Source organism: Mytilus californianus, unplaced genomic scaffold (assembly GCF_021869535.1).
Source record: "Mytilus californianus isolate M0D057914Y unplaced genomic scaffold, xbMytCali1.0.p SCAF_1, whole genome shotgun sequence".
NCBI classification, from domain to species: domain Eukaryota; kingdom Metazoa; phylum Mollusca; class Bivalvia; order Mytilida; family Mytilidae; genus Mytilus; species Mytilus californianus.
The window spans coordinates 40,322,651-40,350,182 of NW_026262581.1; the positions used below are offsets into that span (position 1 = coordinate 40,322,651).

At 33.0% G+C, this 27,532-nt stretch overlaps 2 protein-coding genes across 4 annotated transcripts in view; one reads left to right on the forward strand and one right to left on the reverse strand.

Annotated features, from left to right (window-relative positions):
• Nucleotides 1–27,532, forward strand: part of LOC127701625 (terminal uridylyltransferase 4-like) — a 697,935-nt gene that overhangs the window by 395,277 nt on the left and 275,126 nt on the right. The gene's annotated exons all lie outside the window — the stretch shown is intronic.
• Nucleotides 1–27,532, reverse strand: part of LOC127703070 (uncharacterized) — an 82,226-nt gene that overhangs the window by 30,867 nt on the left and 23,827 nt on the right. The window contains exons 2-3 of the mRNA XM_052207461.1: nt 12,541–12,659; nt 1,274–1,409 (exon numbers count right to left, since the gene is read on the reverse strand). Of these exons, the coding sequence (XP_052063421.1) occupies nt 1,274–1,409; nt 12,541–12,659 (255 nt within the window). The remainder of the gene's footprint in view (nt 1–1,273; nt 1,410–12,540; nt 12,660–27,532) is intronic.

Consider the following 27,532-nt stretch of genomic DNA (forward strand, 5'->3'; position numbering starts at 1 on the left):
TTTTTTTTATTTTCCCGCATCTGCGCAGAAATCTTTTCCGGTATCGTTTAATTCGGAATTTGATTAAAATATTATGGGGAACGTGTCTTATAACAGTAAGCAAATCAATAAAACTAAAAATCAAAAATCCATATAAAAATCAACATACTAATGAAATCATAGCGTTTCTTAGTTTACATTGAAAATTACGTCACATCTAACATCCCTAACAACAGGACCAACATCGGAAACGTTTTCGTATTTCCGTTTCTTTTTTAACAGATTTTGGAGTTAAAATATGCTTGAATTCAAAAAATAATTTATACGGACTTCGTCCACTTTCACAGGTAACACCTGCCTCATATTAGCAAATAAGACATCTTGAAACCTATCGACAAGTTTGTGCAAGCGAACGATTATTCAGTAATGTGTTTTAAAATCAAAAAGTTATCCGTAAATTCTATGCCATAGCATTACTTTGAATTCCTCCAAGGTCATCCTTTGATGTATTCTTCATTTAAAACTCTGGTTTTAAAATAGTTTTGGTTTCGGCAATAAACTTAGCCTGAGATTTAAAAGAGTGTTATTCTCCCGACATCAACCCCAAATTGCGAATAGAAATAAAAATAACACTTTATTAGATTAGTACTCCAGAAGCGCTTTTCTAAAACGCTGGAAAAAAATAACTCAAAGCCAAGGATGTGTAAATACTTGAATATTTGAGTAGCTATTGGCCAAAAGGGACCTTGGTATATATTTGGACATCATGAAAATCGTGTTGCCCATCTGCCCTTGAAACAATCTTCCACTACTGAACAAGTATTTGCAATCTTTCGCCAGTAACTGCCATTCTGCTTGTTATAAAATGGATATAATTCGTCATAACAAATGTTATGTCATTTTTTTTTTATTGTCTTACTTAATCTAAAGTTTATAAAAATAAACAGTATTTCCGAAAATAAACAGTAACAAATATGATAATCACAATATTCATTGATTGTAAAAATAATGTTAAAAGTTTAAGGGCGATAAATGGGTTTTTTATTAGTAGCGAGTAGCGAATAAAGTATATATCAAAATTAGTTTGGTTGTCATGCAAATTTCATTTTTTTAACTATTTCGTGCATATTACGTTTCCTCTTTCAGTACACTATTCTAATTTATTTCATCATTTATAATGATAAAGCAGTCAACAACTCATTCTATAATCTCGTTTCAGATATTTGACTTTTGAACTAGAATATGTTCTGTAGCACGTGTAGCATAGGAAAACTTTCACAACACAAAAACTTACCAAAATCTGTTGTCGTCTGCACACTTGCTGTAGGGATACGATCACTAGAACTCTTCACGGGTGTAACTGTGGTAGAAGGGTTCATACACTCTGTCATATTTACAGCAATGAGATTGTTTCCATTTATCCATACATTCTAGATCAAAATAGATTTTCATGGCTAAAGCATTTATTTCATATTGTACTATAAATTAAAGTGATATACATAAGGACTTTCAAGAAGGGAAGAGACGATACCAAGGGTGCAATAAAACAATTAGTCGAAGAAGACAGACAATACCATGGCTAAACGATAAACGGAAAACAAAAACAACAATCCATATAACAATACATTAAAACTCAAGATTGAGCAATATGAATTCCGGAAAAAAAACGGAGTAAACTCATGCGCAGCTTCTCCACTAGTGGCACCCGTCGTGTTAAAAAGTTACAATCAGTTGTCCCATTAGAGGATAGGATGGTGGCTACGACATGATGAACATATCCCTGGTTCTCTGTACATGTTGAGGATACAGATGTTCCGTAATGGCCAACCAAATCATGATGGTATCCGAAAAATTCTCGAAGAGACAATTTCGTCTTTTCCACTTTTACTATTATGTGACGTCAGTCGTGTGTTTCTTCTAGAATCAACGATTCTAAAATCTTTAAGAATATAGCAAAGTTCACTTGACGAATGAAATTGTAAGATTTGTTATTACTTAATTGAGAAAAAATATGTGTTTAATATGTTCTCCTTCTTCTTCCATTAATTTGCATTACACCTCTGGTGTATTATCACAAATGACTATTTACACATGCCCAAAGGAAACATCTTTCCAACAAACTATGTACACAAATCCGGTTAAAAGTCATCATGGTATTATATATAATGAAAACTGAAGTGTCTTACATGAAGCAAGTGTCTGGAGGCTGTCTTTGAATCCTTCCTATGTGGAAGCTGTGACGATAACAGATGGTAGTTCATTCCATAGACGAATTGCAGATGGAAACATGATTACTGGTGGTTTTGTATTATCGAGTAGGGTAGTAGGAATCTGGTGGCAACTCCTCTTGTTGTAAATGCTACACCCCTCTGTATTAAGTATTATTCTGGTGGTATTGAAACAAGGTGGTGTATTATGCGGTAGAGCATGATGGTCTTTACTCTCTTCCTGCTTTCTTGTAATTCGCCCCATTGCAGGGCTTCTAGCATCTGGGTTACACTACTGGTGGTTCTGTAGTCGACAGTTACAAAACGTGCTGCTCTTCTCGGCACCATTTCTAATTCTCTGATATGTTTATGAGTTATTGGATTCCACATGATACAATAAAATTGAGAATGGAAATGGGGAATGTGTCAAAGAGACAACAACCCGACCATAGAGCAGACAACAGCCGAAGGCCACCAATGGGTCTTCAATGCAGCGAGAAACTCCCGCACCCAGAGGCGTCCTTCAGCTGGCCCCTAAACAAATATGTATACTAGTTTAGTGATAATGGACGTCATACTAAACTCCAAATTATACACAAGAAACTAAAATTAAAAATGATACAAGACTAACAAAGGCCAGAGGCTCCTGACTTGGGACAGGCGCAAAACTGCGGCGGGGTTAAACATGTTTTTTTGAGATCTCTGCCCTCCCCCTATACCTCTAGCCAATGTAGAAAAACAAACGTACAACAGTACGCACAGTAAAACTCAGTTTAAGAGAAGTCCGAGTCCGATGTCAGAATAAGAAACAAAAGAAAATAAACAAAATGACAATAATACATGAATAACAACAGACTACTAGCAGTTACTGACATGCCAGCTCCAGACCTCAATTAAACTGATTGAAAGATTATGTCTTCATCATATGAATATCAGGCACAATCCCTCCTGTTAGGGGTTTAGTATTATACCATCATAAAATATATGAGAAGAACATAACCCGTGTCATGCCAACAACTGGTTTTAGAATAAATATGTTTAATTCCGATGCAAAGACCCTATAAGTGAATCAATATTAAAGCCAAAATATGCAATCTTTAATGACCTGACAACAGTATCGTAACTATTTCCCTTCTTAATAAGTCTGTTTAAAGGTTTTGTTAGCTTTTGAGGTGAATTCTGACATTTTTGTGCTTTGTAAAGAATATTACCATAAAAGATTGGGTGTGAAATACCCGAACGTATAAGATGTCTGCATGTTGAGTTATATTAACGAATGATATCCTTATACCGATGATAAAATTTAGTAAATGTTTTGACTAGTTTATGTATCGAAAACCCTGGTGTAATAATTTTTCAGTAATACATAAATTTCTGTCGCTAAAATCTAATACGTTGTTACATACACGGGCGAATCGTACAAGTTGAGATATATAAACACCATAAGATGGTGACAAGGGAACGTCACCATCTAAAAATGGATAATTAACGATAGGAAATGAAAAATCATCTCTTTTATCATAAATTTTTGTATTAAGCTTTCCGTTAATGATATAGATATCAAGATCGAGGAAAGGACAGTGGTCATTGTTAGTATTAGCTTTATTTAAAGTAAGTTCAACAGGATAAATTTCTTTAGTATACATACTGAAGTCGTCATTATTGAGAGCCAATGTATCATCCAAATATCTAAAAGTATTGTTAAATTTTTGTATCAGATGTTGTTTCGATGGGTCTTTGCTGATTTTAGTCATAAATTGTAACTCATAACAATACAAAAACAGGTCCGCAATAAGTGGTGCACAGTTAGTTCCCATTGGAATTCCGATAACTTGACGATATACGGAATCTCCAAAGCGAACAAAAATGTTATCAAGTAAAAAATTAAGGGCAGATATAGTATCAAAGCATGTCCAATTGACATAGCTCTTTTGTTTGTTGCTACTAAAAAATGACCTAAAAGAGTTTGAACATATGTATTCGCATTCCGACTTTTTAAATGCCCATTTAATTAGGTGTGTTTATTTTTTTGTGTGAAGCATACTCCACAATTGGTCTTACTAGTGTGGTATAACATTGTGCCTTAATCTTATTTGGACAGGAGCTGATATTTCTTCTCAAGAAAGAATTGATGTTCTTCGCTTTCTTGGTTACTGTGCCGTTATGATAATTCCATGATAAGTTGTGGCTGATATTAAGGCCTAGGTATTTTGCGTTCTTTACTACTTCTAATGTCTTTCCATGTATGGTGTAGTTCTTGGTAATTGGTTTCCTTTTGTTTGTTACCCGTAGTACCTCAGGGTTGAATTGCATGAGCCATGTGTCTTCCCATTTCTGTAGATTTTCTAGGTCTTTCTGGAGTAAAATGGTATCCTCCTCTTTACATATTTTGCTGTAAAGTAAGCAATCATCTGCGAATAATCTAGATTTAGATAATACTAGTTCTGGCAGGTCATTTATATACACAAGAAAGAGTAGAGGCCCCATTACAGTTCCTTGGGGAACTCCAGATGTTACGCCTGATGTTTCTGACTTCTTTCCATCGAAACAACCTGCTGTGTTCGACCCTGAAGGAAACTAGCTATCCATTGAAGTGTGTTTCCTCGTATACCATAGAAGCTGCATTTTTTCAATAGGCGTTGGTGTGGCACTTTGTAAAACGCTTTCGAAAAGTTTAGCAATACACAATCCATTTGATCCTCACTGCTGAGTCCATCTGCTAGATCTTGTAGAGTAATAGCAAGCTGCTTTCTCATGATCTATTTTTGCAGAAACCGTGTTGATTTTCAGACAGGATGGTATTTACCTCAAGATGACTGATGATGTAACTATGCAGTATAGGTTCCATGATCTTGCTACAAATCGACGTCAGGAATACAGGACGATAGTTTGATGCCTTCCCTCTGTCTTCTTTTTTAAATAATGGTGTTATTAGAGCATCTTTCCATTGATCTGGTATTTTGCCTTGTTTAATTGATGCATTAAAGATGGTTGTTATAATTGGTGATATTTCTGTTGCTAAATCTTTCAGTAGTTTCCCTGGTATTGTGTCAGGACCAAGCGCTTTATGTTGGTTGGTGTTATTTATTAGTTTGTAAACTCTAGCTTGTTGCACATTTATTTCCGGTACAGATGAGTAAGGGCTGTTGCCTTTTGTTGGTACTTCGCCTCCTTGTTCTGATGAGAAAACTGATGTAAATTGGTCGATTAGTATATTGAATTGGCTTTTGTTTCAGTATCACTGTGTAATATGCCCTCCTTATGTAGGGGTGCTACTCCTGTTTTACTCAGTACGTTTGCCTATAATGAAACTCCAGAATCGTTTGGGGTTATTAGTGTTGTCATCACTTAACATATTGAAATGTAAGAGTTACAGGTTTTTCTGCAGGTTGACTGGACATCTTTTTTATCTTCTTAAATTTGTTCCAGTCTCTTACTTTTCCACTTTTTTTTGCTTTTCGATAATATAGTTTTGGGGTTTTTTTGCCATTTGTTTTACTTCTTTGTCCGTCCATGGTTGGCTAAATCTCTGACTAGCCATTTTAGATGGTATGTGCTCTTCCATTACTTCTGAACATTTTTCTGACCACAGAAAATTTACATCTGTGGATTCTGCATATTTAGAGTTAAATTCCTCTGCTAATTTGGTTATAAATTTGAGCGCATCGCATCAATATTGGCTTGTTTCCAAATCAAAATTTTAAGCTTGATCGGTTTTTGATATTAAAAAATACCTGTTTGTAAAGAAAATTCTAAAGTAACATTATCTTTTGTTGGAAAGTTGACAACTTGAGTAAGACCAAGTTCAGATTTGATTGAAATAAAGTGTTCGTTTATCTCTTTTGGGTACCTGTTGCTGGAGATCGTGTCCGAATGCCAGTCTATGTCTGGTAAATTAGCATCTCCACCTATCCAAATGGTTGATTTTTTGTGTTTGTTCGCTATCTCTTTTAAATCTTGACAAAGACAACGTGTGTGGTCAATGTCTCTGATTGGTTGCCGGTAGAAAGAAGCAACGACTAAGTATGAGCTATCATCTATACCTTCTATATGTACAGCAACCAATTCGCTCTGTATGTCTACATCTACTATACTACTTATGTAGCATGATTCTACTGCCATTAACACACCTCCATAACCGTCATGTCTATCTTTACGATAAACTTCATAGCCAGGTGGCATAATTTCTTTGTTTGTGATGGTTGGGTTTAGCTATGTTTCGCATCCAAGTATGATATCTAGCTTACTTGATTCAAATTAGTTCTAGAAGGCTTCTCGTTTTGATTTTATAGTTTGGAAGTTGATTGTTGATACCTTCATACATGTAGATTCTGGTTTGGGATAACAACTAGGTGGATTTGTATTTTTCGGTGATGATGATGTTATAGGGTCGCCTATGTCGCTACTCACTGATGATAGTGAACAGTTAGATAGCAAGTCAAAAGTGTTAAAAGAGCTTGCTTCAAATGACAAAAACAAATGAAGTACTAACGTTAGGAAGGCCACATTGGTAGCAGATCCATGAAGAATCTGGCTTTGCTAGTGCGTGATATATCTTACTATCCATGTCTATACAGTCTGTATAATACCAACTCTCACAGGTGACACATGATATGGCCCTTTGATTCCATAGTAGAGTTCGGTCAATTTTAGATTTATTCATTAATACAATGTCGAAGCCACTATCATATGTATTGATATTGTTTGTTATTCATTAATAACAAGAATGTGTCCATAGTACACGGATGCCCCACTCGCACTATCATTTTCTATGTTCAGTGGACCGTGAAATTGGGGTCAAAACTCTAAAATTAGAAAGATCATATCATAGGGAACATGTGTACTAAGTTTCAAGTTGATTAGATTTCAACTTCATCAAAAACTACCTTGACCAAAAACTTTAACCTGAAACGTGACAGACGGACGAACGGACGAAACGAACGAACGAACGAACGGACACACAGACCGAAAAACATAATGCCCCTCTTCTATCGTAGGTGGGGCATAATAAAAACGCAAATGTTTTATATCAAAATGACCTGGTAAATATGCTAACATAAAATCTTGATTTTTCAATTTGTTGAATGAAATTAAAAAAATTCGTCACACTTTATTATGTACTTATACTCCACATATTAATGACTTCATATTGTGTTAGCAGCTTCGTACAGATGAGTTTTATGTGTGACCACTTTTTGATCTGTCGGGGACCAACTTTCTGTTTGCAAAATGACTTTGGATTTTTCAATATGATAATGTTGAAAGAAATTCGTCACACTTTTCTAAAGTATCACAAAACAGAATGCCTCCTGTATTGGAGAATTCAAAACAATTCTCAGATGAATGAGGATAATCAACGCGCGACGTTAAAAGTTAAATAAACTTAAAATGTAAGGTCAAGTTACAGTAAAAGGGCTACGGCAAATAAAATCAGCGAAAAACGTTCTTAAATTTGTCTTAAAATCACCAAAGCTCCAATTTCCAATCCATAGATTTTCTTAAAAAAATATATGCTGTTGATACATAAATTTCCGTTTTAATGATGTAAAATAATAAGAGGATCACCGACTTCGTTTTCACGGTATATATTTAATTCAAAGTGTTGTTCTAGAATAATTTAATTTTGGATGCAACACGTCTTCTGATTGGCTGAAAGTATTATGTCACTCAGCTCATAGACATAATTTTGTCACGTGACCGTGACATCATCAACGGTTTTTTCATGATTTACTCCTTAAAAATGGAATTTAAAATTAAATTATAAGGAATGACTGAAATATTTCTTCTGTCTATTCGAAATAACCTCAAAAATGTGGTGCACACTTTTAGATAACACGCTACGCGGGTTTTTCAGTGTGCACCACAATTTTGATATTATTTCTTCAAAGACAGAAAAAATATAACAGTCATTTCTTAAAGAAAAAATAACACAACACGTCGAAATAAGCGTAACATCATCGCGTTGTAAGACATAAAAAGTGGATTTTAAAGTATTTTAGTACCAACAAGGTTATACAGATTGCTTAATTCACCAACCCCATGAAAAATCTACACAAATGCTAAAATATAAAACAGATGTATATTCAACTGTCTGGCTTGCCTGATGCCAGTTCTGTAGCTTCAGTTTTGAAAAAAGTCGGAAATTTCGGATTAACCGATTTTTCATCCTCAAGTCTTATCATTTTTGTCCTTTTGAAATATAAAAAAAATATCATTTTGACTTGAACATTAGGCTTTTTGCATGCAACAATGTTCTTGATATCTTATCAACGCCAGAGATCTACCATTTTATTGTACAAAAAAATAATGGCTATGGAAAATATTACTCCTTCTTCTTGCAAATTGAATTTAAAAAAAACACATGAATTTGACAAAAGACGGTTAAAATCACACATATAGACCCTGTGTTGGTTCAAATTAATTAGCTAGCTATAAAACCAGGTTTAATCCAACATTTTCTACATAAGGAAATGCCTGTACCAAGTCAGGAATATGACAGTTGTTTTCCATTCGTTTGATGTGTTTGAGCTTTTGATTTTGCCATTTGATAAAGGACTTTCCATTTTGAATTTTCCTTGGACTTTGGTAATTTTGGTTATTTTACTTTTTGCATCCATATCAAACACATATAACGTTTATATTACTCTAGATTGTTCAAAGCTATTTTCGAAGCCATAAAACTTGAAAAGTAGAAATGTTTTCAAATTTTGTCACTTTTCCCCTTCTGAAATCAAAATATTGACTACACTTCATTTAGTGGAAAAGTATTTGACATGTTGTGCATGAACCCTTAGGATAAAAAAATATACAAGTTTTACTGATAAATGCTTAAAAATCACACAACAATTTTGTAACTTTCAGATTTTTTTTTCAAATTTTGTCATTCTTCGTTTAAACTGAAAATGCTATGCTTACCTAAAAACTAATAATTTCTTCAGCGAAAATATGTATTTGGCATCTTCAGAGCCTAAGATATAAATTTTTTGTCAATCAAAATCTTATTGAAAAGGAAATCTTTACCTCTACTTCCATGCAAATTTGAGCAAAAATGCATACTTTTTACTGATGATGGCTTGAACTCATAAAACTGATATTAATTTTGTTCAAATTTCTTTCAATTATAATAAATATTTATATTCAAAGATTCCGAGATTGTATAAAGCCTTTTCTGTAACGGCAGAATTTAAAAACAACCCGACAATTACAGATTTTCAAAATATTCAGATTATCCTAAAATTTAGACTTTTTCACTTTTCTGAACACTACATATTTGTTAACACAGAATTTAATGTTATCAATAAATCAGTAATGTATTGGAGTTCTATAAAACAAAAATCTTTGATTGATTCTGCAGCATAAATCACAACAGAATTGATAAAAAAAACCTTTCTCAAAAGTTTGATTTATGCATACATGTATATTTTTAGGGTGGGGTATTATATTCCATTAATCTGCGCTTTTATTAAGAGAATTGGTCAAAGTTCTGTCCTAATTTGAAAGCAAATACATTACCTGTATTCATTGATTCCATCAAATTCTATGTTTACTTAAGTATTCACTTCCTATAAAGGTAAAACAAAAACGGGAAATAATCAGGGGAAATGAAAATCTGAAAAGGTCTGTTTTCTTAACCGTGAAAATACAAAAATGTCTTTTGACAATCTGTATTGCTTAGAATATGAGTATTTGATATAAATGCAAGTAGTTTGACCAAATTATTGTTCAGCTAAGTAAATTTAAGTCTTGATTAGTCACATTTTTATATTTTTGCTCAAATTTTTAAGGGTAGGGGTGATTGTTTTGCTTTTCCATTAGATCTAGGATATAAAAGACGTAAAATACATTGTGGCATACATAAAAGCCAATAGCTTTAAAGTTAACAAATGCATTTTGATATTAAATGGATATTTATGACAATTTTTTAATCAGAAAAATCTGCAAATCCGAAATTATTCTTTTTTCATTTCTCTGTATACAAAATTGGTTTTAAACAATCAAGGTTGCTTAAAATATATGTACTTGACATAAATATAATTCTTTGGGACAAAATTATAATTGTTTCCTTGAGTATAATAAGCCTTTGTTCGATGTTTTGGGGTCAAATTTTTAAAATCTTTAGGAATTTTGGGTCCTCAATGCTCTTCAACTTCGTACTTTATTTAGCCTTTCTAACTTTTTTGATTCGAGCGTCTTTTGTAGACGAAACGCGCGTCTGACCTACACAATTTTAATCCTGGTATCTATAGTGAGTTTATTTGCATGGGTAGGGTTTATTTTCGAATTTAATCAGATCAGATAACAGATCGTTGGGGATCATAACATATCTGTCCCATTCCTCCATCATGGAATGCCAAGATTTTTATATAACGTATACTGATTTTAAAACAATAAATATGACCGAATTTAAGAAGATCTGAAAATCCCAAATTGTCTCTTTTCCCCCAAACTGGCGTTACACAAATGATATTAATGTAGCCAAATGGTTTCCAAATATATATGTTGTACATAGTTACTCCAACTTCGGCCAGGTTATACTTCGGTTAAAAGTATTCAAGTTGTTCATTTGTGAATATACTCAATTTCTAGTTCAAATTATTGGGAGGTTATGGTATTGTTTTCAATATTTGTAGTACTTATCCTATTGAAAATACCAATGTGTGTCTGGTGTGTATTACGAGAGCTTAAGCATTCTTTTTTTTTTAAATTGAGATACATTCAACTGTTTTAGCAAAAGCAAATTGGTCTTCAGATGCAAAAGAAGGTGAAATCTTGACTAATCTGGAACATTAATATCCTGTTTTCCTCATATTTTGACTACAAATCGTGCTTCAAACCTGAAAGATACCCCAAATATTTCCACTACCTCTATTCTTATTAGAATATATCAAATAGTCCATTGTTTATAATATTTGTGGTGCTTGTTAACAGTTGAAAGAACCCTTTTTTGAGTTTTTTTTGTAATTTTTCATGAAGTAAGGGTATATATTTTAATTGTGAGACAAGGTGTTAACAACAAAGTTGAAAAACTTGATAATATCTTGAAAGCTTATATAGATTCAGATTCAGATTCAATATTTTATCAAAGTCTCACCACGTGTATAACATTATACAAATAACATGTTCTTTCATTTGACTATTGTTGAAAATGTACTGAACTCTTGAATATTGGTACTTAATAAAATGTGTGGTGTTTTGTGCTTTTACCATAAAGTGATAAATTGTTCTGATATCAGCTGGACTACTATTACTAGTAGGTCAAATATTCGTGGTGTATGTAATGATAGTAAGGTATACATGTCAGTCGGTGTTTCGTAAATTATACAATAGTTTGTTTTTTTTTTTTGTTGAAACCCCCGGCTAAACTTAACGTGACGAAGTGTGATTCTTCCGGTGGGAGTCCATTTCCATACTTATAGTAGGTAGTTTCACAATAACTATGAAGAGCGGTTTTGATTGCTGATAAAATAGATGTTAATAATTTGGAAAGAGGGCTATTTGGCAGACCTAGCACTGTAACGTTTTTTGGAAGGACACTTAAGTAATTTAGATATTCTGTAAAGTGAAGAAATAACCCGTCCTTCATATTCGGTGTTCACGTTTAGCTCATTGACTGCCTTAATCATCCACTGAATTCAATATCATTTCAAAGGTGTGTTTTCAATTTGTAAATTTAGGGTTACGATATTTCGGTCCCTTGGTTAACAAATTTAGCAGAAAAGTATTGTTGGCAAAGTTCAGGTCACCAGTAAAATAATAGCATGACCAACTCGTTACATTTGAATGGGAACTAGCATTAGTGCAATCAGGAGGTTTAGTATTGATATATTGAGATTTTGCAACACGTGTTTATAGTTTAATAAAATAAAAGTCGCAATATGTATGGTATAGGTATAAGAAGTATCCAACATTTTATTAAATATAGATACAATATCTTGTTTTGGGAAGGGACACCGTATGGTTAACATTACTTAATGAGACAGATGAAGGTAAATTAAGAAAACCGCTTCAGACGCTCCGATTTCATAAAGTGTTATACAAATATTTATTTATCACTGTTTACTTGCCATGAGCAAAACGACGGGTACAACTAATTCAGAAGGAGCTGCATACCCTTCCAGATCACTTAAGTTCAACCTTAGTATTGGTGGAGTTTCGTCTTGTTCAATTTTTTGTTTTCAGTATGTGTTGTGTAGACTGTTCAATTTTTTTTTATAGTCTTTCTTTGATTTTTCTTTTTTACACCTCGGTTTTTTTCGGTAATGATATATTTTTTGTTTGCGCTACTAATATTTTCTGTGTATTAAACAAAAGATAGGTATGTAGTTTTTTTTAACTTTATAACATTTATACAAACCTGCCCAGTAGCCATGTGGACTTCATACCATGTCACACCTTTCTTATGCAGTATTCCACCATGTGATTTTAAACATGCACCTTTCTTTAATACACCAACAGCGGGATTGTCACCGCCAGCTTTAAAAACAGAAATTGCGTTATATGCTAAACACAAAATTTATTGATTGATTGATTTTTGGTGTTTTAACGCCACTTTTAAGCACCGCTTTTGGGCTATTTCGTGGCGCCCAGTTTTTATTGGTGGAGGAAGCCGGAGCGCCCGGAGAAAACCACCGACCTTCGATAGGAAAACTGACAATCCTAGTCAATAAAGATTGGAGTCGAGTGCACCTGCACGAGCGGGGTTCGAACTCACAACCTCAGTGTTGACTGGTTAGTGATTACAGTAGTAACTACTTAGACCACTCGGCCACCGAGGCCCCCACAAAATATATAAAAACTCATATTTGAGCAAAAAAATGTGATATAAAGAAGATGTCAACCCTAATGAAAAGTAGTTAATTTCCATTTCTTCGCAATTTCAAACCCCTTTCGAAGGAGACTGTTAAACTTTTGACCCAACACAAAAATCATACCCCATCCCCACCACCATTCACTCACCCCGTTTAACGATAGAAGGTAAATTCACCATAAATCGGATGCCTCATTGTTTTAAAGCACCTTTATTTCTTGTTTTTCTTTAGCTTTCCTTTTCACTTATATGATATGAAAATAAGAAGAGGTGGTATAAATGCCAGTGAGACAACTCTCCACCAGAGACCTAATGACACAGAAGGTAGCAACTATAGGTCACCGTAAGGCCTTCAACAATGGGCAAACCCCATACCGCATAGTCAGCTATAAAAAGGCACCGAAATGACAAATGTAAAATAGTTCAAACGCGAAAACAAACAGCCTGATTTATGTACAAAACAATAAACGAAAAACAAATGTGATATACAGCAACAAACGACAACCACTGAATTACAGGCTTCTGACTTGGGACAGGCACATACAAAATGTGGCGGAGTTAAACATGTTTGCTGGCACCCAACCCTCCCTATAACCTGGGGCAGTATTGTAACAGCACAACATATGAATATACTATAATAAAGCCAGTTGAAAAGGGCTTAACTCATCAGATCGATACAAAGCTGAAAAACAAGTAACAAAAACACAGACTGGACGTGGTAGAAAGTAGAATAACAAAAATAACGAACTCCAAGGGAAATTCAAAACGGAAAGTCCCTTACCAAATATGGTAGAGCATTTATACATCCCAACAACAAAGAAAACACTAAGTACAGATCTGAGAGTACTCGCAGTTACTGACAGCTAGTTCAAAACCACTAACAACTAATAAAAAAAATCATGCATCCAAGACTATGTTTGCATTATATGAACTCTTACTTTCTATCTTTAATTGTATGTGTGCATGACTTGATATGTATGTTTTGTTTGTTGTGCTTTTGTTTTGTTGGTTTTAAAATGTTTGAAATTGTATTGACTTCAAACAAAGCTTTAAGTCTTGTGTCTCATTTTTGTGATTACGACCAAAATTTGTCAAAAAATACCAAACTGCAGTTATGAGATTTTTTTGGCATTTACATTTTGGAGATATTTTCAGAATTACTCCCTTATGTTGTTGCAACCTCAAAGTATGCATATGAACCTGTCACAATATGATTTTAATGAAGTTTGGAAGACTTTTTAAAAATGACTATATTTCCCATCCCGGTCGGTCCATTTTATATTAATTTTTGTCTCGCCTGCAACAAAAGTCGCAGTATGCGAGACATAGGGGTTATAATCACGGGTTGGTTAAGTTGGACATGATTGTGTTAAGTGTTTTTATAATGACAAACAATGACAAAATATAAACATTCGGATTCTTTTCTAGAGGAACTTCTGAACATGAATTCAAGCTGGTAGGTATCTTTGTTTATAGCTTATATGTTAGTGCATTAAAATTTGTATCATATAGTTAATAATTTGACACAGAATAATACTTGCGTATGTCAAATTTTAAAAGTTGCTTATTCGTTTCTTATGCATAAAAAAAAAACAATATTTGTTTACTGTCTGTTACATCACATATTTCGTTATAATATAAACCTTCCGTCAATTATTCCGAAAAATAGCTACATTGGCACACAATTTAAGATTATTGAAAATTCAGTGTCATGGTTTGGTTCAGTAGTGTCATGGTTTAGTTCATGTTCGACACGGTTCAGTTCTGTGATTCCTGTCGTGTATGATGGAAGAGTTACGATCAAAATAAACAGACATATTATACAACTATTGAAATACTGTTAAAAATAATTGTTTTCGCCGATACTTTTTTTTCTCGCGTTTAACCCGTTCTATCCTATTTCGAGGCAATATATTGTCGCCATTTTCTAATGTTGTTGGTTTGTTCCCATACGAGTAGTTCTAAGTTCTACATATTGACGTTGATCTTTTACCCGCAAAAATACATCGTTCGCGAAAATAGGTCGTCTCAGTAAATTTCAGATATTTTCATTATAAGTCTCATTATAGAACACGCATGTATAAAGAAATCACGAAGATAATATATTAATGCATTTCAATGGCAATTTTCTTTAAAAGTAGTTTTATTTGGAATCCAAAACGACATAAGAAAGCACATAGTAATATAAAAAAGTAGATGCGGTATGATTACCAATGAGATATATAACTATTCATCCAAGACCAAATGACGTAGGTGTTAGCAACTATGGGTCGCCGTACGGTCTTCAACAATTAACAAAACCTATACCTCTTAGCAAGCTATAAAAGGCTCCGACAAAATTAAATGTAAAGCAATTAAAATGAGAAAACAACGGCCTGATTTATGTTCAAAACAAAAAGCGAAAAACAAATATGATATACAGTAACAAACGACAGCCACTGCATTACAGACTCTAGACTTGGGACAGGCACATACAGAATATGGCGGCGTTAAACATATTTGCGGGCTCCCAACCCTCTCCTCGCTTTTAATAACCTGGGAAGTGGTGTAACAGCACAACAAAGAAAAACAAACAATAATAAACAGCTGCGCTATGAGCGCATGATACGCCCGTCGTCTTGTGTGTGAATTTTTATGCAATAAGCATAAATAGTTTTTGACATACAGCGTGACATGCGAAAACCCCCTTTTTTTTTTACAAAAAACTCAATATCTCTAAAATAAAATTTTGAATCAAAGCCAAAAAGTATACAGATCTTTAGATTAATATAACTAAGAAGTGTGTAAAATTTTAAGCAATAATCATAAATCGTTTTTGAGATACAGCGCGACATGTGAAAACCCCCCCTTTTTAAAAAAAAAATCAATATCTCAAAAATAAAATTTTGAATCAAAACCAAAAAGTATACAGATCTTTAGATTAATATAACTAAGAAGTGTGTAAAATTTTAAGCAATAATCATAAATCGTTTTTGAGATACGGCGCGACATGTGAAAAACCCCTCCCCCTTTTTTAACAGAATACTCAATATCTCTAAAATAAAATTTTGAATCATCACCAAAAAGTATACAGATCTTAAGATTAATATAACTAAGAAGTGTGTAAAGTTTTAAGCAATAATCATAAATTGTTTTTGAGATACGGCGCGACATGTGAAAAAAAAACACACACCTGTTTTAGTTACTAAGTCCAATAACTCAAAAAGTTTTAATCTTATTTTCACCAAAAAGTATACAGATCGTTTGACCATCATAAGAAACAACTATGTTAAGTTTCATGAAATTTGGATAAGTTATTCTCAAGTTACGGTGCGACATGTTTACGCCGGACAGACAGACGGACAGACGGACAGACAGACGGACGGACGCCGGACATTTGTATACCATAATACGTCCCGTCAAAAATTTGACGGGCGTATAAAAATCAGTTGAAAAGGACTCATCAGATCGATACAAAGTAAAATAATCAAGTAACATAAACACCAAAGACACAAAGAACCGATCTGTGAGTACTCGCACTTAATGGAAGTTCCAAGCCGATAACAACTACTGATTTTGTGGCATGGATGGGTACCCCATATCCTTTGTTTTTCTATTAATAAAAAAATCATGAATCCAAGACAAAACTTTCTTTTATTAATTTCAGAATTGCATTCTGCTGCCAATATTCATCTTCATCCATCTTATTCTCTGCAATTAAGAACGATGATTTCTTGTATAGTCGGGTCAAAAAATGTCGTAGGGTATCCGATTTCATTTAACGACATCTTGGTGTAAATGTTCTTGTACCAAACAAAATAACAAGTGTATCTTGTAATTTAAATAATTTTGTTCAATCACATTAAAGAATGATGTACCTTTTTGTTGTTTCAATGCTATAAGCGTATGGAAATTTTATAAAAAAAAATCAACAGGCTTTCTCCTTGTACGTCTGTATTTGACAATTCGGTGCTTTAAAGATAGAGGATTATTGCATGCAGTGCTATCTATGATTTCCCTAAAACAAGTGTTTAAATAAATATATTGGTTAAAACAAGTATAAAAATGCACTTAGTCCGCTCAACTTAAGTGACTCAGCACGAGGTTTTTTCGATTGTGAAGGTTGTTTAGGACTTTTTGTAGCCAATAAAAGCTAGATCATCATGTACAAACAAGGAGTAATCTATGTTTACAATTTTATGACGAAAATCTCTGTAATAAAGTCTGTGGATTTTGTTGCAAAAAAAAAATGGCTTTATTTTCCAACAAATCCGAATTTTCTATTAAATGCAATGAAATATTTAACAGCATTGCTTTGAACAACGTTTCCCTTTGGTATATGTACAAAATAGCATGTCACTTCTTTTTATTCTGTTTTTTTTTTTACTGTTTTGATATTGTAACATTTTGAACATTTCGTAATACACAGGTTACAGAAGGGGTCTTAATAATGTACAATTTCTCATGCTAAATACTAGACCAACAGAGCTTTTTTTGATATCATAGAAACTTCATTAAGTTTCATTCGTTAAGTGATACTACACAATACATTTATACAATATGACAAAACAATCATTTTTATTCATTCGTAATGATAATTGATAAAAATGGACATTATATCGACCGCATTCTAATCCAAAATTGTGATCTTTCATAAATATATTTAAATTCGGAACTTTGTAAGTAATTTTTATAGTAATTTCATTTATAGTTTATTAAAAAAATAAGTTTAACTGTTGTCTATGTCAACATTTTGTCCGATGGAGGATTGAAGACTGTATGGTGCCCTCTCGATATCGTTTGGTTAGTTTTGTAGTTGGGTTACTGTATCATGGGCGTATAACCCCTACATCTCCTTTTATTCATCATAGACAGAATCTGGTTCAAAATAAAAACAACAGATGTATAGTTTGCAAGTAAAAATGTAAAACAAACTGAAGTAAGGTTATTCTTACTGCTACGTTTTGCAACTTTAAGTAGACGTCATTAACCATTTGACGCCGCTTACAATATCCCCGGCAGAGTCCTTCAAGGACATAGGGAGAACAAATTCTAGGTGAAACAGAAGCAACGCTTTCTGTTTTTTTTTAATTTATTTCACCGAATGCCAGTTCTAATGAGCTGTGGCTACATAAATTCTACCTTAGGAAACACACGAAAAATATAAATGTATAATGTACGGTTTGCCGATTATGCCCACCAAATTTGGTTAAAAAGGCTTTTTTTTCTTCTTAGTCAACTGGTAAGTTGTGTAACTTCGTTTTTTCAAAAGAACCTTCAAACAAACTATCAATATTAAGGTGAAACAAATATGTATTAATTTAGATCTAAATCATGACAAATTTGATCATAATCCATGACGAATTTCTAGACACTTAACTGAACCATGTCAATCGCTTAACCAAACCATATCAATTTCGATATTTTGGTTATCCTGTGTTAATTTCTTAAAAACAACAATTACAATGTAGATCGTTTGACTTACAATATAGATTCAAACATCTTAATTGCTATTTATTTGCTAATTTGAAAAGAACTGAGACAATCGATCCGAGAAGTAACATAACTAAACTATGACAAAATCACTGTACTAAACGCTCCTCGATATGACGACGTTAATTAATACCCATGATAATCCGGCGATGAACTATTTGTATAAAGCTTTCTATTTCAGAAGACCTGGATGCTTCATACCTGGTAAACAGATACATTATGTCATGAAGTGTCCGTCTGTCATATGTCCATTGTCCTTGACCTCATTTTCATGGTTCAGTGGCTGCTTGAAAACAAATTCCATTTTATTTTTGTCAACTGAAATACTCACTTATCTATAATACTACTAAAATAACGAGGTCTAATTTGTTAGCCGGCATGACGCAAACACGATGAATCAAAGAATTCAACTTGATATAGAACTAATATAGGACAATGGTGTTGTTTAAAAATCACACCATTCCAGACTCTTTTGTTTTCCATATAATTAATATTACCAATAACTAACAAGTTCCGGGTCGAATCCGATACCGATACCAATAGTTTATATCACAGGAAGTTTCCGGTTGTAGTGACCTGGTTCCTTCTGAAAATCCCTCCTATATCAGGAGAACCTGGAATTCTTCCAGTAATTTTTTTTATATCTTTCTTACACTATAGTACACTTTTTAACAAGTTTATGTATAGTATGTTCATTGTTGTAAGAAAAACATGGACGGGTTCAAACAGAAAGGTTTTGAAAGCAGAGTTCTAAAACTGTGCACCTCACAATCAGCATGACTTTATCAGATGACAATACAAATACTAAAAATCCAGGCTTTACTTCAGTCACGGACATGATAAGTTTTTGTAATTTTGTCAGTTTAGCAGATACTTATTCAATAGGTCAACTATATTTGGTGTATGGAATGATTGTAAGGTGTACATGTCATGTCTATTTGGCAGGGTTCATATGACCTTGACCTCATTTTCATGGTTCATTGGTCAATGTTAATATCTGTTTCTCATGTACTAGTAGTGACAGGATCACTATATTTAGAGTATGAATTGATTGTTATGTGTATATGGATTGATTGTAAGGTGTACATGTGTGTCTGACATGGTTCATCTGACCGTGACTTCATTTTCATAGAACATTGATAATTCTTAATTTATGTGAAACTTGTAGCAAAACCTTCATATTACAGACTTTCATCATGAATTCAATGATAAGTAAAACAGGCGAGACATTTCAGCATGTTCACTCTTGTTTTATTAATGTGTTTGCGTCCTGAATATACATGAAATGTTTGCCACTGAACGTTAATCAAACAAGAAACTATCAATCTTAACATGATGTGTATGCGGTTATATGATAATTTGAATACTTTTGTTTTTTTGTATCATGCTTTGATGTTTTGATTACATATCTGGTGAATTAGTATATGTAAGAGAATGATAATCCCTTTCTTCATGATAAAGTACGAGCGTTAGCGAGTACTTATCATGAAGTAAGGGATTATCATTCTCTTACAAACTTAGGGAGCTACCATTTAATTTTTATGGGGGGGCTAGGATGAAAAAAATAGGCAGGACAGGAGTTTTGAGTAAAAAAAGGCAGGATGAGACACTTTGCAAAAAAAAGGCAGGATGACAATGTATGTAAAAAAAAGTCAGGATAAACTAAAAAAAAAAAAGGCAGGACCGAATAGAGTGAAAAATAAAAAGGCAGGACAGAGATTACAACTAAAAAAAAAATGCAGGACAAAATGTTTCATCCTAGCCCCCCCCCCCCATAAAAATCAAATGGCAGCTCCCTTAGAATATTGTAAGGTGCTCAAGGCTCAAATTATCTATTCAAGAATAAGTTTCATTGTCAGTGCAATGTTTATAATTGATGCATGACTTCCTTTTTCAGCAGGTCATTTATGGATTAGTTTTAGTGATGTAAGGACTTTCTAATCATTTGGGAAATATTTTTTTTAAAAAATGCGTTATAGATATTAGGTGACACAACAGTAGAATGAAAAGGTAGGAATTGTATATGTTTCCTGATTGTGAGTATGAGTGTAAATTATGTAATATTTTAGTGAGGAATTATCCTTTTTTATTTACAGTTTAAATCAATTAATGCATTTGAGTTACAACTTAATTTTATTTCACAGCCAATATTTTGGTCCGGCTTTTTACATCAAATACTATTTCATTATGTCAGGGAAATGTTCAAAAATAATGCCTTTAAAAGTTTTTAATATGTTCAAAATTAAATTCCTGTTTTTTGGTTTTTTTTTATCGGAATATTGGAAACAACTATTCTTATCAACCGCTGATCAAGTAATCAAAGTTTTGGAAAGCTAAAGATTTAGGTTATTTTTTATCTGAAGTTTTTTTTTCTTTTTTTGCATTGCTTTGGTATTGTTTAATTTTTTAGTAATTTGAAGTTATTAATATTTTTATAATAACATTTACGGTACCAATTTTACTGCACCAGTAAACTTCAACTTATTTTGAGATTTTTGTTTGTTTCACAATTCAACTTTTAGTCAGTTTCAATCACTGCATGATAAATCCTTTCAATCTGATAAATGTGCTTCGGGGCAATTGTAACTCATTTATATAAACTCTTTATTTTGAACTGTAAATAGACCCAAATAATAGGATAATCCCTTACTAAGAACATGATTTACATTCATTCTTCACAATTAAGAGGCATCCAATCCTACAATTTCATTGGTCGAGAGCACTTTGCTATATTCTAAATAGTTTTAATGCTAAGTCCTTATTGAGTAGTTTCTAGTCATGCATCAGTGGTTAAATGTATTGTAAGACTTCTTCATGGCTCAGTGAGTTTTGATAGATTGGGTATTTGTTTACTCTCTAGAATTTACTAGTTTGTGATATGAAAACTCTCCCTTCTTAAGTCTAGGTTAGTCTATGGAAAGGTATATACTATGAAATTTAGAGCGAGGGGCTTGCCCCGAGCTCTTAATTTCATAGTATATATCTTTCCATAGACTATCCAATTTAGCACATATTTACAACTCGAGTAATCTTTTAATTGGTCTATTGATAGTTTATTTTGGCTGACTACTTGTATCACAGGTGTTTGTGAAAAGGAGCTCATTAACGAAGTTTTGTAAATCTACTCACTAGTATTATTGTAAAATATGTGATTTCAAAAGGCCCTTCACTCCAGAATGAAAAGATGGTAGCTGCTGGTGTAAGTATGTATACTGATATAAAGCGGTGTTTTACTATACATGTTGTTCTTACATGGCAAGATGACAAAATAAATTGACCAAAAGCAGGCAATAATTAAATTGCAGTGGAAGCTTTACATGTTTTGAAAACATTTTTTAATTTCACAGTAAAACTAAAGCTTTAATAAATTTGAAACATAGAGATAGTTTGTCCCCATAGATATAGTCTAGCAGATAGGCATTAAAAAGCAACTACCAATAGATCAGAGATTATAGGTTTTGTGTTTTGTGTTTTCTTTTTTATTATTTCAAAGTAAAAACTAAAAGATTTATCAGAATATGTTTATATATGTATATAGGTGGCACATTATCTTCAGACATAATCACAGTTTTTCAATTCATGACATCGTCCTGAACATGCATGAAATATTTGCCACTGGACATTAAGCAACCAATAATCAATAAATCAATCAATTCATGACGAAATAGATCACCTTCCTTAAGAAAGTTTATCACCAAATACTTTAATTTTCCTGCACAAGGTTTCATAGTACACACTTTTCTGTGTACAAAGTAATTGCATGGATGACACATTATCATAATTTTAAGATATCGTTGTACTCTAATCAAGGTATAAAGAACCATATGTATTACCCTTTATTTAAATGATAAAATTTGCAATTGTCAAAAACAATTTTTAGATCCAAAGATTTTAATAGCAGGATATTTAAAAATCAACGTGAAAACTAATTACAAACTATTTAATTTAATTTGGAACACAGCATTTTATTTCAAAATAGCCAGTGGCAATTTTTGTTTTAAATATCTTGATTACGATACAATGAAATCTTACCCTTGTGGTCATTCATGCGTAGTTACTTAGTACACAGGAAAAGTATGTACTATGAAAATTAGAAGGCAAATATAAGCAATTTGATTGGACGAGAAGTTGTAAGTATGTGCTAATGGTAATTGGCTAATTAAGTCATATGTCTTTTTTGGAGGGAAATTCTTTTGTTTGATTAGAGTGATTGATTGGTGATTGCTTTACGCCGCATCAGCTCAAAAAGGCTATATCGCGGCGAGTTGTTTGCTAGAATTTGCTTATATTTTGAACTGAATGGTGTTGTGCTGTTCCTTGATACAATTTGTATTCATATTTGGTGGACATGTTTGACATTATCAAATAAGGTCGGGTTTCTCTAATCTAACGTTCCTACTAGTATACTGATGGTGTCAACGTATATTTGTTCCGCCTAACAGAAGTTCCCCTGGAAACTTTGTTATAAACAATGTCATAATATCTGTTCCTGTTGGAACAAATATTCTATACCCTGTATTCCGTAAGGAACAAATACTGTAATATTTGTTCCAATGGAAACAATATTACAGAATATTTCTTCCACTTGGAACTTATATTATGAAGGAACTTCTATTCCGTGACAATATGAATGTATTGTATAGATGATTTTGTATGAATGGTAAAAATGAATGATTTCAGAATAAAAGGTGCATATGAAAGATTAAAACCCATAAACATATATTGTACATAAATACTGGTTAAATCAGACAACTGAAAACTTATCGACACAGTCAAAATAATCATTTTGTAAGTATTTAAGCCAAATTATATACATATATCTCAGTTTTAGTGGAAAAAAAAGCAGTAGTAATAACGTAAAAGTAAATAGATACAATAGTTTTTGGTATCAAAAATAATAATTTGTATGTTAAGACATATGTTTGTATATACACAAACTATTAACAAGAACAGTTATGATTATGTTTCAATTACAGATGTTGAACCATACTGTTCCAATATTGTACACGATATAGTACCATAGGTTCCCGAGTTTTGTGTATACAGGACCTTTGAGGTCTTGTATTCTGTTTATATGTTTTTTTGTGCTTAATATGCGTCATAAGCTCGGCTAAAATATATTTTAGCAAGCTTAAATGTATTATGTTGCTGTACGCTTTGCTTTATGTATTTGATAAAGTTTCACATTCTCTTCTCATTAAAAAAACGTTTCCATTACGGAATGCAGCGGGGGGGGGGGGGGGGGGGGGGGTAAATTTCTGGATACAATATTTCTTAAGCAATCGCAAGCAGGCAGTAGTTTTAGAGGGGGAAATCTGAGTATGTAACAGTCGAGCCAGGGGTTTCAGTTCTTGGACCAAGTCTTTTCCTGTATTACATAAACGATATTCCAACTGGTCTTACATCTACAGAGCGTTTATTTGCAGATGACACCATATATAGTTTATTTAAGGAATGACTGTAATATTTTTTCTGTCTATGAAGAAATAACATAAAAAATGTGGTGCACACTGAATAACCCGCGTAGCGAGTTATTTAAAAGTGTGCACCACATTTTTTATGTTATTTCGAATAGACAGAAAAAATATTAAAGTCATTTCTTATAATTTAATTCTAAAAAGGAGTAAATCATGATAAAAACGTTGATGACGTCGCGGTCACATGACAAAATTATGTCTATGAGCTGATAGACAAAACACTTTCAGCCAATCGGAAGACGTGTTACATCCAAAATTAAATTATTTGGCAATAAAATCAAATTCTGATGCATCTACATTACAAAAAGATCTTGACAAATTGGCATCATGGGAAACTACGTGGAAAATGGCATTCCACCCAGATAAGTGTAATGTTATTTCAGTCACCAGAAATTAAAAAAAAACAATCACATTTAACTACACATTACACAATCACTCTTTAGGGCATGTAACAAAAGCAAAATATCTGGGGTTAACCATTAGCTCAAACCTTAAATCTTATTTTATCTTATCTTATCATTTGAGGGTATATTTTTAATTTGTAAGGATAACATCAATTGATTAAAATGCTACTCAGTTTTGAATGATTTTGAACAAGTCTTGTCCAGAATGATACCAGTATAAGTTTAACTTTAATTTCGAGGGGAAATCTCCCAAGTTCACCTAAAACCATAAAATCTGGCGTAGTGTTCCTAACTTTGAGTACTCTTTAACCAATCTTCAAATGGATTTGTTCGATAGTTTTAAGGTTTTCGAATCCCCAAATTTTGGAACCATACAATAAACTTGATTCTATCATCGAGTCAAATAGCTTTAATTGAGTATTAACAGGTAAAGACTTATTTCTAATAAGTTTATACATGTATACACAAAACATTGTCTTTTCTGTTGTTCTACAAATTTTTTCTTGGTCTCAATAAATGTACCGTTAGATTTAAAAATAACTCCTAGGTTAGAATAAGTATCTACAATATCAAGAATTAATTTGACCTTGTAATGTAAAATTGAAATTATGGTTTACTTTTATTTTAGATACGATAATAACCTTGGTTTTATTTTGCATTTACTTGAAGTTTCCACAATGAACAATAAGACTGAAATATATCAAGAGCTTTTTGTAAACCATCTTTACTCTCTGCTAAGATGCTTGTTGTCATCCGCATATAACATAATAAAGATTTTTTATTAAAAATATGTACTTCACTCTCAAGTTTCTCTTTAATCCTTTTTAACGGCAGTCCGTCTAGCTGACACAAGTAGCCTTCAAGATCATTTAAAAAGATCGAGAAGAGAAAGGCGATAAATTCTCCCTCTGTCTAACACCTGTCAGACAAGAGAAGAATTCTGACTGACAGTATTTAAACTTTTATTTAGTTTTAGGTTTCTATTATTTCGTATCTATAACGTATTATCAACAATTAGAACATACTCACCCCTTCTCGTCCAATAGAAAATAAATTTTTGTCCTAATTTTCATAGTACATGGCTTTCCATGCACTATAAGATGTTATACATGAATGACTTTTCATTGTAGATTAATTATGAAAGTGAACTCTTAATGACTACACTTATGAAGTGTACAATCCCCTGAGGCATTTTCCATAGGAAAACAGCCTACTGATTAAAGATGAAAGAGAATAGAATTATAAAAAAAAACATTTTGAAAATTGCAAATGTTTATAATGGTACATATATGGAACAAAAAGAAAAAAATGAAATGGGGGCAAAGGTGTAGGTAAAGTTATCTTTAAATTAATGTTAATACCGGACCCAAAGAAAACAACGCCAGACTGCTGATATATAAAGCAAAGAAACTTTTTCGAAGAAAAAAAATACATCAATAAAAAGTAAGTATCTGATGTTGAATGATCGTAATTCTAATATTTATTGAGTGAGTTTTATAATTGCCAAACATATACAAATTTTAAAAAGCTGATTTATATAACATTGCATGCTTTTTATAATCAAGAAATCTAAGGTATATTAGTATTAAATTTTACCTGAAGCAGAAGAAAAACTCAATGATTGAACAATTTATCCTTTTTGTCATCACAAAACTTTGTCAGTGCTATTTCATTCCATCCATTGAAATGACAATAACATATGATATACATTCCTTTTATTAACCTTCATTATAAAAAGTGAATTCTTATTAAAGTTTGAATATTGCAATGGAAAGGATAATTTTGTAAGTCTCTCGAAGGTGTGTGAATATGTTCTAAAATGGTCAGACAATACTTGGTCATGTTTTATGAACATTTAAAACCCTCGGCTGCGCCTTGGGCTTTCAATCTTCATAAAACATGACCAAGTATTGTCTAACCTTGACATAATACGTCATTTAAGTAATAGTTATCCCATGAGGACGCGGTGTCCATGGACGGCCGGAGGGTGATCTTACACTGACACACCAAGTCCGAATGGGATAACTATTTTACATCACAGCTGTTCTAGATTATATAAAAAAACATTTACGCTTCATAACGTCTAGTTTTAGAACGCCACACAATCATTTCAATATACTTTATATATTACTGTATAATATATACCCTTTATGAGCCCCGGACACAATGTTTAAATATGCTAAATTAACTGAGAGTTTTCACCCAGTCGTCCTGGTGTAGGGGTATGAATTGTGGGTCTATATGCTAAAGGTCTTGAGTTCGATTCCCAGCATAGACACTGGATTTTTTCCACATAAATTTTGATAGTTAGTCTTTTCCGTGTGAATATCTCTAAGTTTTATTCTGGATTTGACATTCCCGCCAAAATGTTACAGAACAAAGGAAAGCATGCAGAACAAAGAAACGCAAGCTAGGGTGATCTGGTAGGGGTGATTCGGCTCAGATCACTCCTGGTAGAACAAAGGAGCTGGGATGTAATGATTGTTGATCACAAGCTAATTAAATTTCGAGTTTGTTGCCGTAGTTTACCGGATCGTGACATTGATAAACAATCAATACAGAGCAAGTGGAGCACATAAAAAATAAGTGAATTTATAGAGCCATGATATGGGTTTTTTTTGTCTCGCCTTGACGGAGTCAAAAAGCGAGACATAGGTATGCTGTTTCCGGCGTCGGCGGCGGCGACGGCGTCAACAATGTATTCGTTTGTGATTAGGTCTAGTTCATGGTGAACCACTAGTGGTCGGTCAATGATATTTGGTATGCAGTTGTATTAGCATTGGCACATCTCATTACCATGGAGATTATTTGGCCCCGCCCCCTCAGTCAAGGTCTATTGACTTTAAAACTTTTCATAGTTTACATGTATTAGTTTGTGATTAGGTCTAGTTCATGGTGAACCACTAGTGGTAGGTCAATGATATTTGGTATGCAGTTGTATAAGCATTGGCATATCTCATTTTCATGGAGATTATTTGGCTCTGCCACCTTAGTCATGGTCTATAGACTTTGAAAATTTTGCTAAGTTAACATGTATTAGTTTGTGATTAGGTCAGTTCAAGGGGAACCATTAGTGGTAGGCCAATGTTAATTGGTGTTCAGTTGTATAAGCATTAGCACATCTCATTTCCATGGAGAATATTTGGCCCCGCCCCCTCAGTCATGGTCTATTTACTTTGAAACTTT